At 40.1% G+C, this 13518-nt stretch overlaps 1 protein-coding gene across 1 annotated transcript in view; it reads right to left on the bottom strand.

The window, feature by feature from the left end:
• SLC10A7 (solute carrier family 10 member 7) overlaps positions 1-13518 on the bottom strand; it is a 304073-nt gene that overhangs the window by 9431 nt on the left and 281124 nt on the right. The window contains exon 13 of the mRNA XM_075335657.1: positions 4194-4339. Coding sequence (XP_075191772.1) covers positions 4194-4339 — 146 coding nt within the window. The remainder of the gene's footprint in view (positions 1-4193; positions 4340-13518) is intronic.

The raw sequence follows: 13518 nt of genomic DNA, 5'->3' as shown, positions 1-13518 counted from the left end.
TAACGTCAGTCCCACATTAACAGTCGGCATAGGTGTCATCGTTGTTTTCAAGAAGCCACAGGGGGCAAAACAATATTACAATATGACAGTGAGGAATTGTTTGTGATTGACTTAATTGCTGGGGAAAAAATAGATTTCAAAACACTCTCTTTTGTATGAGAGAAGAGGAAGTATTTAAACAGACACTTTACTTTTTCCACTGACTTTGAAAGCATCAAAAGACTCCTCAAAGAGTTCTTTTATGAAGTCAGACACCATGTTAGTTCAAGTGCACGTCACTGATCGAGGAAGACAGAAGAGAACCTTGTTCCCATGGTTCAATAAGACTTTCAGTTTATTGTTAAAGCATATTTCTACTTAAAATGTTTCTATATATTGGTGTTTCTAAATGTAAACTACATTTTATATGTATATAGCAATAGTGGAAATTATGTATTCCTTTATAGCAGACTGCTGACACAATGTATATACTGTATATACAGTATACTGGTGCTTCTGCCTTCCTTGAAAAAGGACTAAAGTTAAAAAGTAAAAAAACAAAATTGTTGCACTTTCAGAGAAAATGCTGATTTTTAATATTTAACCCCAAGTACGCTACTTTTTAGTCAGCTGTTGCAGTCACCTATATAAAGCCTAGGGTGATAAAGCAAAAATAAAGAAAAATTAAATGGTGAAAAAGAAAGAAAAAACCCTGTAATTTTACCTTTAAATATCCCCAATTATATAAATTCATATCAAACACTATTGTATATCTACCACAAAGTCATTTCCAAAGAAAGTACAAGCTGTGCAGAAAAAAAAAAGACCAGATACAGAGTAAAACGTTCAGAAGTGGCAGAAAAATGGTCTTTGGGTTTCTGGAGAACAGGAGAAAATAGCTGCTTGGGTGTTTAAAGGGGTTGCCTAGTACTTTTATAATGATAGCCAACCTTAGAATAGGTCCTCAATATCAGATCACCAAGGGAGTAACACCTAGCACTTCTGCCGATCAACTCTTTATGGTATCGGTTGCATGTGCTCAGTACATGTTGAGCACATAAAGTTGCCATCTTGGCACTGGTAACAGCTGATCGGCAGGGTTGTTGAGTTTTGTACCACCACTGTTCTATAATTGCTGACCTATTCTAAAGATAAGCCTTCAATGCAAAAGTTCCACTCAACCCCTTTAAGTGCTAAAGCAATAAAAAAAAAAAAAAAAAAAAAAAAAAAAATGATGACAAAATGGTTATTCGTTCCCTGGTGGTCCAGTATCCAAATATTATTTTTGTGGTTAATGTGTACAAACCAGACCTGGCCATAATGTGGCACGCAGGCCACATTTGGCTCTCGTGCTGTTTCAGTTCGGCCCGCAGACCGAGATAGCCAAAGGGCTGAAAACACTGGCCCACGGGATGCACAATGCGACTGCTCTCCCTCGCCTACATCCTGATCTTACTGCCATCTGCATCCTCAGGATGCAGATAGTGGTGCATATAATGGTGGAGGATAGAACCGCTGGGTCCTTCTTCAATCAACTAGCGTGTGTGCGACTGAGACAGCAGACATAATGATGATGACTTAACATCACACCTAATGAGGAGAGTGTCAATGCACATGGCACAAATCGGAGCAGAGTGCTGAGTGGTGGAGGTGAGTACATATTTTTTAAAATTAATATGTGCGTGGGATGTGTCTGTATAAAGGGTATATATGTGGGGGCTCAAACTGAATATAGGGAGGCTGATGGTTCATACTGTATATAGGAGGTGCTATGTGTTGGCTCATACTGTATATTGGAGGGTTGTTTGGGGGCACATGCTATATATAGGGGGAGTGCAGTGTGTGGGCTTATACTGTACATAGGGGGATGGGTGGGCTCATGTTAACACAGGGGGTGCTGTGTGTCGCTGTGTATATAGGCGATTCTTTGTGTAGGTGTGGACTCACTGTATATAGGGGCTGTTTGTGGGCTTCTACTGTATACAGGGGAGCTGTATGGGGGCTCATGCTGTATTTAACAGATTGCGTGTGGGATCATACTATGTATAGGTGGGCTGTGTGTGGGCTCATATGTTATTATAGGAGGTGCTGTGTATGGATGTGGACTCAGTACATAGGGGGGCTGTGTGTGGGATCTTACTGTATATAGGGGCCTGTGTGTGGGCTCATGCTGTTTATAGGGGGCTGGGTGTGGGCTCATGCTGTATATAGGGGGCTGGGTGTGGGCTCATGCTGTATATAGGGGGCTGGGTGTGGGCTCATACTGTATATAGGGGGCTATGTGTGGGCTTATGCTGTATATAGGGGGTTGTGTGTGGGTGGGCTTCTACTGTATACAGGGGAGCTGTGTGGGGTGCTCATACTGTATTTAGGGGGTTGTGTGTGGGATTATTTATTCATTATTTATTCACTGGGATCACAGTATATATAGGTGGGCTGTGTGTGGGCTCATTGTATCTCGAAGCTGTGTGGGGGCTCAATGTATATACTGTAGGGGGTTGTGATTGCTCATATTGTATACAGGTGGTTGTGCGTAAGCGGTTGTCAACATTTAATTCTGCACAATATTAAGTGATATAGCTATTCATTTATAATAAATAGAATTATTTTGATATTAATCAGAACTAAATTAAACTCCTTTTGGTTTGGCTCTGCACAGCAGTCACGGTGTCTCACATGCCACATCAGTAAAATGATTTGCTCAACCCAGTTGTAAAACCATAAATAAAGCCATGTAACTCAACTTTAGAATATTAAACTGAAAGAGAACTAACAATTTTGAGGACCAAGAATATTGCTTGTAAAGGGACCCCATTAAGATCATCTGACTGTGCCCAACTGCTCTATAGTAGTATGAATGGCAATTTCTGTGTTTTGATCCTCTCTGGTATATTACTTTACTAATGTTCCTATCTTTTAAAAATGTACTTTTATTCTGTTTCTTGGCATATGCTAATATGTGGCTCTCATAGATGATGCACTCATAGACTTACAGGAAATACTTTAGTTGCTGGCAGGTCACAGATCGATGGAAACCGACCAGAGTGGCAGTGATAACAGAATTAGATGGTGGCAGGTGAATATCTGACAGAGGGCAGAGTACTTTGATTTAAAGCACCACTCTAAATGTGAAATAAAAAAAAACAACAACTCTGGAGTGGTGATTTAACAGGAGTACTTCTTTAATGAATATTATGTAGATTGTTGCCTGATTTAGCATTTAAAGAAGCACTCCCATCAAAATGTTTATCAAAGTATTGCAATCAATCAATTCTATAGCACTGTGTACTTACAATTGCTCATTTTGCCTTTCTACCCAGTTAATTCTTCTCTTTCCCATCAGGGCAATGCTATCACACGATTAAAAACTGACTAGCTGAATCCTTCTAAGCTCTATGTAGAAACAGGAAGTATCTTTTCCTTGCATGAGTCATCACTGCAAAGTCAAAGGCAAGGGGAAGAGCGGAGAAACTGGGGAAATAACTCATGCCGTAAAATGATATTTCCTGTTTCTACATAGAGCTTCGAAGGATTCATCAAGTCTGTTTAATTACATGATGTCATTGCCCTAAAGGAAAATAAAACAATTAACAGGGTAAAATAAGAAATTACACTGTACAACAAAATAGGATGACTTGAACATATTGAGTATAAAAACTTTGATGGAACTGTTTCTTTAAAGCACCACTCCAGTGTTTTTTTTTTAATTTCACAGCTGGAGTGGTGCATTAAATGTAAGTTACCTGCCCGTCTTAAACTCACTATCTGGTATAATCCCCTATTTCCAGTGTTGCTCTGGTCCGTCTTCGGCAGTTTGTAACTTGCCACCAGCTCCAGTGTTTCAAGAAAGGTCACAACTCAATACAACTGTATGAGAGCCTCATTCTGGCTCTCAGAGTTGCATTGAACACTTGTGATGTCACTTCTGATCAGCCAGAAGTTATGGGCACAAAATGGTGCTGCGGGGCTAAAGTGGCACCGAAAAGGAATGAAAACGCAGGAGGATAACTTTTAGAAAGGGGGCTGGGAACTTAGACTTAAAGCACTATTCCAGCGCTGAAAAAGAAACAAATAAATGCTGGAGTGGTGCTTTAAGAAGCAAAATGAATGAATGCCAAGGTGTCCATAGTCCTAAACACTGTTAATAATAGTTTGTGCTACATCAGTACCGTAACACTTCAACATTGTGATTATGAATAAACCATGCACATTACCTTTTGTCTGGAAAGCATCCAGGATTTTATTGTTGGCACTAATACGCTCCCAAGTAGAATCTGAGCCGGGTGATAAATCAACAAGGGAACAGATATTAATGAGAGATGCTCATATCCCGCAAACACGATCTTCAGCATTGGAATACCTGAAGACAAAGACAATTCTATTACTTATTTGAAAATAAACACTTACTACTTATCTCACACACAACATAAACCACATCAAGTCAGAGATCAGGCAGATTTTCCGGAGAAAGACATTACATTATACAACCTCTGTGTAAGCAGATCATTTAGAAGACGATCATCTACTCTTGTATTATTTCATAACTCAAGTACTGTACATTTTTCACAAGAGAAACATGAAGGATCCAGTTTATCACAAATGGACAGTGTTGTTGAAAGGTCCTCTGGGGTAAAATGGACCAAATTCATTAAGAAGCATGCACTACTTGATTAATTTGGTGCATCTTTCAGCGATAATGCGCCAGGGTAAGAAATACCTACTCTGGTTAAGGCTGGCATTCATTTCTGTTGCAATTTAAGTTACTTTTGTGTTGAAACTTTTAATTAACTTGTTAGTTACGCTCAGCCTCGCTCCTAAGGGTACTTTCACACTTGAGTTCAGCGGAGTTCGTAACTATGGAGAATAGCACAGTCCGTTAACGCACTGCACTATCCTCCATAGACTTGTATGGACGATGCACTGTAACGCAAGTATCAGCGTTGCATCCGCTGGACGACGCAGCGTCGTTATCTTGACGCTGCGCCACGCGGGAGGAACGCAGCATGTAACTTTTTTTGAGCAGCGCAATCCGTAGGATTTCACTGCGCATGCTCTCTCTGGCTCCCTGCACCCGTAACCAAGGTAAATATCGGGTAACCAAGCAAAGTGCTTGGCCGATATTTACCCTCGCTACGTGTGCAGGGAGCCCAACACTTCCCCGCTTGGCTCCGCCCCCTCCCACACTCTACTCCGCATGTATGTACACACACACACACACACACACATATACATACACACACGCACACTCACCTGTCTTCAGCGCCATGGCCCGCTTGGCTCCACCCACTCCTCACTCCGCCCCCCGCACACATTCTCGGCGGCCGAATGATCAGCTGATCAACCGGCCGCCGGCATGTGAGAGCGCTCAGCTGAGTGCCCGGCAGCCGGCTATTGAGAGTGATCAGCTGATCGTTCGCAATAGTCTGCTGCTGGTAAAACTGCAAAGAAGAAAAAAAAAAAAAGCGTTCCGTTGTTTTGAACGATCCGTAGCATCCGTTGTGCCACTATATGCAACGCATCCGTTGAATCCGTCACACAACGCAATGCTACGGATGCCGTCCAAAGCAAGTGTGAAAGTAGCCTAACCGCCATATACTCTGCTCACATTTCAACTCTGATTTGTGTTAAACTTTTGAAACATTTTATCTACATTGGATCCTTGAATTAAGAGTAACTTGGTTTGAGAGCGTTTTGCAAGACAAGCAAAGCTTTTTAAAAATGTGTAACTTGGTTTAAGAGCAATTTCCCACTGTGCACACGTCTGGTTCTGTCCTTTCACCGCGTTCTGACCCACTTTCGAGGTAACTTTCGGTCCATATGTACTGTATACAGTATACCATTGTACAGTACAGTATATACCATATAGCATGTCTATCAATTTAAATTTGTGGATACAGTATTGTACTTTCTTTTTGCTAACCAGTACATGACATTGCTTATATTGTACCTTCCACACACCAACAATTCTATTGGAAGCTAATGTACAGTTTAATTTGTTTTACATGTTTTTTACTGTACAGTATTTTGTATTATTGTACTGTGATAATTTTATATGAATACAGTACATTATATTGTATTACTGTAATAAGTTTCTATAAATACAGTAAATATTTTTGGGTTGTGGAACGAATTGTCTGCGTTTTAATTATGTCCTATGGGAAAATTTGCTTTGATATAAAAGAGTAACTTGGTTTAAGAGCACACTCCCGGAACCAATTATGCTCGTAATCCAAGGTTCCACTGTATTTTTATTGCAATAGTTTTGTTGCAAACTATTTGATGACTAAGCCATAATGTACTCAAATGGTAATGAAATATAACTGTCCAGGTGACCCATATAATTTGCCAATAATAAGCTGTTGGAAAAAACCTGTGTTCTTACAGGACATACAGTGAGGATGATTGTTATGTAACTTGTGGTTCCTACGCATATCGTTTATAGTGTAGTAAGTCAATGACAAATGCCCAGTCCTGGACAGGGGTTATAAGTATGAGAGTAGCTTTCTGGTAATAGCTATTTGTCCAATTCACAATTCCCCTACGAAGAGGGTAATAAAAACTAAAAAGTTCTAAAAAGTTAAGATTTCTACAACGCTATGAAGTAGCAGTGGTGAAATGATTGATGTGTGAGGCTATAGCATCTTCCAACACTATCTGGATAACAGAAAAGTAGAGCACAAATATCCGTGAATAAAAACCACTTCGGATAACACATTTCAGCAAATGCAAGGCTACGGGTCTCTTCATGTGGCTATCATTGGAGCAGTATAAATGAAGCAGACTAATTTTAATGCTCTAAAGGTAGGGACTCTAAGTCACTATGGTTGACAGACTCTGACGAGACTTTAAGAGATGGCATTTGACTTTATGGAAGTGAGCACGAGGCACGCATTTAGAGGAACTTTAAGCTGTCACACTGAAAAGTGTTTATAAAACATTAATCAAAAAATGCCTCTTGAATACAATGCATTGTCTGAAAGATGTTAGGAGGCACACATTGCAAATGGATTCTTCTCTGACTAAAGTCATTTCTCTCCAAACTGATTTTCCCAATGCTATTGCAGGATACAGCACTGACAGAGCACTTCCCAGCACATTACTACCTGCTCTGAGCACTGGGGAAATCACTAATGTACAGCCTGCCATCTTTTCCATGTCACACATGACACATTTGTCTAAAATTACCCAACAGAGTTTGACACTGCAGTATAATCCATAAGCAGGTCTCTCAGCTGACATCTGCCACGTAAAGCGTTCAAGTGCTTATTTTCTTCTAACAAGACAGTACAAGAAATCTTTTATCTTACACTGAGAGGAACTGGAACTTCCATCTCATTTGTATGAGCTGTAAGAAATGAACACTTCATGTGAACATTAAAAGGGAAGCTGTCAGACTATTTATATGTGCATGTAGCCCTTGCAAAGTCAAGTCCAACAATACTTTTACATGGCTAGTCTGTTCCTATGTTACCCAGATATTTGCATTTGAATCAATATGCAAATTAGGCTAAAGTGCTTTTGGAAGCTCTCCCCAAGCTTCTGATGCCACGGCACAATTTCCTGTCGAGCCTCGCCTTATGCCTGACTGACAACTCCCTTGTTGGGTGACTTCAAAGCAAAAGATCTGATAGTCAGCAGCAGAAGGTGGCTTTGGACGGGGAATAGAGCCGAAAAGACAAAAGGTTTGGGAAGAGTTCCCACACACCAAAAGAACTTCAGCTGTATCTGCATATAGATTGGAAGATCAGATTAGCTAGCTAAAGGTATGTATGAACTTGTCTTTAGAAGAGCTACATGCGCATACACAACCACAATTCTAAAAAAGTTGAGACAATGTATAAAGGCCCTGTCACACACAGAGATAAAGCTGTGGCAGATCTGTGGTTGCAGTGAAATTGTGGACAATCAGTGACAGGTTTGTGGCTGTGTACAAATGGAACAATATGTCCATGATTTCACTGCAACCACAGATCTGCCAAAGATTTATCTCTGTGTGTGACAGGGCCTTTAGATGAAAAGAATACAAGAACGCAATGATTTGAAAACCTTTCATCTCTTTAATTCACAACAGATCATAGGACAAATATCAGCCATTGAAGGTTAGACATTTTTTTCTATTTCTTTGAAAATATAACATTTATAAATTGATGGCATTAACATAACTCCACAAAATATGGACAGGGCCATTTCTACCACTGTGTAACATCTCCTTTGCTTTTTCTGTAAATATCTGGGAAGTAAGGAGATAAGAATGGGACAACATTCCAAGAAGTTATCTTATGTAAGATTCTACCTACTGAACAGTCCTGGGTCATTTTTGCCAGATTTTTCATTTCATAATGCATCAAATATTTTCTACTGATCAAAAGGTCTGTACTGCAAGCAGCCAGTTAATCACTTGAACTCTTCTTCTACTAAGCCATGTTGCTGTGAGAGATACAGTATGTGGTTTAGCATTGTCTTGCTGAAATAGGCAAGTCCAACCCTGAAATAGATGTCGTCTGGGTGGAGCATATGTTGTCCTAATACCTCAATATTATGCTCAGTAGTGATGGTGCCTTTCAGGATGTGTAAGCAGCCCATGTCATAGGAACCAATGTAACTTCATACCAAAAAAGATGCATGCTGTTGAATTGTGCACTGATAATAAGATGGATAGTCAATCTCCTCTTGTCCACAGAATCCATTGTTTCCATAAAGAATGTCAGATTTTTATTCATCTGACCATAAAAACAGTTACCTATTTGGCCTCAGTTCACTTTAAATGAGAAATGAGCTTTAGCTCAGAAAAGACACAATGTTTCTGGATTGTGTTGATATATTGCTTTTTCTTTGCATGATAGAGCTTTCACTTGCAATTGTGGATTGCACAGTGAATTGTGTTTACAGACAATGATTTCTGGAGGTATACCTGGCCCATGCAGAGATCTGCATTATCGCATCATGCCCATTTTTATTGTAGTGTCGCCTGAGGGCCTATCGAACACACACATATAATATTAACCTTTGGCCTTGTCCCTTGTGCGCATGGATTTCTCAAGAATGTCTGAATCTTTTGAGGATGTTATGTACTGTAGATGGTGGGATATTCAAAGTCTTTGCCATTTTACATTAAAAAATATTTTTCTGAAACTGTTCCACAATTTTTAGTTTTAGTTCACAAATTGGTGAAAATCTGACCACCTTTGCTTCTGAAAGACTCTGCCTCTCTAACATGCTCTTTTTATAGTCATCTAACTTGCTGGAAAACTGACCCAACAGGTGTTCTTCATTGGTACTACTTACTTTTCTAGCCTTTGGTTAAGCAAGTACCAACTTTTTTGAGATGTGTACTGCCATCAATTTTTAATTGAGTTTTTTTTTTTCCCATTGGGTTGTAAACTGTTTCAGGGGGGGAAGCCTGGTGACAGACTGATCTTACAAAGGTTGTTTACAACAGGCAATTTCCTCTTTCACATCAAATTAATGTCTGATTGTTGTGGGCCGCATCACTAGACTAATTAGGGCTTGTGAGCTGCCCACCCTCTCAAGAGTAGTGGTGTTTCCAGCAAGCACAGCAGCGTAGTGCCTCTCCACTCGAAATCTACAAGCCCATTGTCACATGTCAGTGAAATATGAGCTGCATTTAAATCGTAATAGGAGACCTAACCATTTTCCAATCAGAGAATGTCCCATGTTTCACGGACATGTGAAACCATCCTCACTGATGACAGCTAAATAAAGCTACATCAGCCCCCCCAAACATTGAATGGACCAGCAAGATACATGTTCAATTATTTCACCATTCACAATTCTTTCTACTTGAAGAGCCCTGTAACTCTATTCATGTGATCTATATGTAGTGGGTATCCAAGAGGTGGTAGCCACAGGAATCAGATGCATCACTTAAGGTATGCTCACACAAGCGTATGACTCGCGCGAGTCTCGCATTGCATCACTCGGCGCGTCCGCACACTCTCCAGACAGGAGCACGTGAGCATCATTGAAAAACATGCAGCCGACCCCCTCCTGTTAGGAGAATGTGCGGCCGTGCCAGGCGCTGACTCAGTGTGAGACTCGCTCGTGTGAGCATACCCTAATTCTGTAAATAAGTGAATATTTTCTATTGTGGGAAAACCTATTTCACACTTTAAGTAACCTGAGAGAAAATGTTCCTGCAGCTTTCTATTCTAACGCCACAGCTAAGAGTTTTAATTAGATCGAATTAACAGTAAAGTCCTAATTCATTAATGCTGGTGTTTGCAGGCCAGTCAATGGGGGGCGTCCTGCAGTAAGATGTGCCAAATAAGTTTAGAGAAGTGTGCCTTCTAATGAATGTGGCACATTTTCTCATTTTGTGGCCTCTCTAGAAATGTACGTCTGGCGTACGTTTCTACTGTAAATAACTGTTCATTTGTCGGGCCTTCTTCTCCATGCCCTGTCCCAACTCCATTCACTTTGACAAGTATAAAAATTGTTACAGAATTTTGAATTGTTCAGAAGTTCTCTGACATTTCAAATAGTTTTATGCCAAATACATGAAACGTTCTATGCCAAAAAACTGTTGTAAAACACTTTTTTAAAAAAAAAAAAAAAAGTGACTTTTTTCAAGCCAGCTTCAGGCTGTCTCACTAATATGGGCAGAGTTGGTTAGCCAGGGCAGAATGGGGAATTGCTACGCCCGGCTGTCAAATTCTTCAGAACTCTGGTGTTTTTCATGATAGTAATGGTACTCCAGTCTCTGACTAGAGTAACATTTCTGGTGAGGCACACACCACTAATAATATGTGCTGAATTCCTTAACTGTGGTGACCCTTTTAACGAATTCTGTGTTTCTGATTGCTGCCCTTCCAACATTAAGATGCAGTAATACTGAAGTACAAAACGCCAGTCTTAATAAATCGAGGCCAATGAGTTACATGAGAGTAGCATCTACATGTATTATCTGCAAGACTCTTTCCTGTAATTATCATGCTACAAAAATCAAAGTAGAAAAATCTCACATTTGTTAGTAAAGCAGTTTCACGACAAGCTGTATATTACCATAGCCTAATTCACTACTGGACTGTCTCAATACACATGCTATCAGAAGTGACTACATCGCTATATATATCATAATGGAAAGAATCTCTATCACCCAGACTCACTGGTTAAAATATTTATAGCGACATTCTTTTAAAATGAAGCCTCATGAGAGGCCATGTTACGAAAACTTAGCTCTACTGGTTTACACACAAAAACACGGCTAGAGATCATCCATGGTCAATAAATTTGCCTCTTAAAGGCATTCTTTGAAAAATCTAATACAATAAATAATACACATTTAAAATATTAAATATTTTTCTAATTACCTTTATTTAGCAAAAAGGTATGTTTCATCTAGTGCACTCTGTTAGGATTTCAAAGGTAGCAGCTGTCAAATCTGTGCAACTCCCGCTAGAGTTCAAGAGACACCCACGTAGAATGGAGTGCGTGACTCACGAGACAGACGCAATAAAACAGTCCGGCTCAGTGAGATGGATGATCATTCTTTGTCAGCTATCCTATCAGGTTGACTTAGAAGAGTTTTCCAATGAACAAAGTTTGCCTGACTCAAACCCCATAGAACATGTTTGGTGGGATTTGAAGAAAGTGGAGGCAGCACACAAACTCAAGCATATTAGTGAACTGGAGGCCACTGCCGATGTGAAATTGGAAAAGACGACTCAGTCGCGAAACAAGAAGTTGGTATCTGGTTATGCATCACATTTCCAGATGGTCATAACAGCCAAACCGTATTCTACTAAGTAGTACAGAAGTTTGCCCTGAAAGGGTTGACTAATTCTGAATCTGCAGTAGCCATAATATGTGCATTTGGTGTTGAATTTGTAGAAATCACTTGTTATCTTACCTTAATTGTTTTGTAAAATTTACTTTTTATTTTTTTTGCTTTTAGTTTATTGTGAACAGCAAAAAGTTTTTTAAATGTTGCTAATAAGCCTAATTCGTAAAGACTAGTTCAATCATTTTGATTGCACTTGTGTATGGGTATGTGCCCACGTTCAGTATTTGCTACATAAAAATATGCTGTAAGGCTATGTGCCCACGGGACTCTGTACCCGCAGGTACGGTCGCAGGTTTACCGCAGCTGCCCGCCGACATCCACAGCTATTGTTAGCTGCGGTAGTACAGCGGAATAGCTGTGGTAAACCTGTGGACGTCCCGGCCTCTATCTCCATAGTGGAGAGCCGGGATTTCCTCAGGTATTTCCACAGGAATAATTGACATGCAGTTATGTGCGGCTGCGAGACATCCGCAGCATATTCCGCAGCCGCATATTCCGCAGCCGCACATTCTGCAGCGTGGAAACAGACACTCCCCATGTCCCATAGGATAACATGGGGAGTGTCTGTACATGCTGAAACCTGCGGATTTATCTGGAAAATCCAGATAAATCCGCAGGTTTTCCGCGGCAAAGTCCGCAGAAGCAAGCTCCTGTGGGCACATAGCCTAAATATTCATGGGTTGGCAGGAAAAACGTTGCCTAAAATAGTTTTTTTTTAATGCATTTTTTTTCTCATTCAAGTTAGGGAAAAACACTGCAAAAATTGACATGCTGCAGATTTGAAACTTCTTCAACTCTACATGGAAAAATTAGGTAATAAATGCATGTGATTCCAGAAATCGTTACTTTGCTGGAACACTAAAATGGTGATTTTTTTTTTTTTTATGCAGCAAAAATGTAACATGTGCACATACCCCATTACCTATGCACAGGCTAGATCAATATGAGGTGGCTAGGGGACCTTTCTCCTGTATAAATGGGGCAGTAATGAACATTTGCATATATCCCATTACCTATACGGAGGATAGACGATCAATGGGTGGTGGACCTTTCTCTTGTATGAATGGAGAAGTAATGAACATGTGTGACCACTGCTTTATTTACCGTCTTTATGAGTGATCGTCACATGTTTACTACAGCACTTTCTCAAGATTGTTGGGTGTTCTCAAGAGACGGACAACCACCAATCACATACATTCTGCTATATACCTGTTTAGATGGGGGCTAAATTTTGACACACTCTCAAAATATAGCAGTCACTCACATGTGATGTCATTATTAACCATATAATTATTAAACCTACACTACAGTTCAAAAGTTTGGGGCACCCAGATAATTTTGTCTTTTCCATGGAAAATCATACTTTTATTTATCAAATGAGTTGCATAATGAATAGAAAATATAGTCCAGACATTAAGTTAGAAATAATGATTTTTACTTGAAATAATAATTTTCTCCTTCAAACTTTGATCCGTCACAAAATGCTCCCTTTGCAGCAATTACAGCTTTGCAGCCCTTTGGCATTCTAGCTGTTAATTTGATGAGGTAATCTGTAGATAGATATTTCACCCCATGCTTCCAGAGGCCCCTCCCACAAGTTGGATTGGCTTGATGGGCACTTTTTGCGTACCATACGGTCAAGCTGCTCCCACAACAGCTCAATAGGGTTGAGATCTGGTGACTGGGCTGGCCACTCCATTACAGATAGAATACCAGCTGCCTGCTTCTTCCCAAAA

This window comes from Anomaloglossus baeobatrachus, chromosome 1 (genome assembly GCF_048569485.1).
Source record: "Anomaloglossus baeobatrachus isolate aAnoBae1 chromosome 1, aAnoBae1.hap1, whole genome shotgun sequence".
Classification (NCBI taxonomy): Eukaryota; Metazoa; Chordata; class Amphibia; order Anura; family Aromobatidae; genus Anomaloglossus; species Anomaloglossus baeobatrachus.
This window is presented reverse-complemented; position numbering and strand designations above follow the sequence as displayed.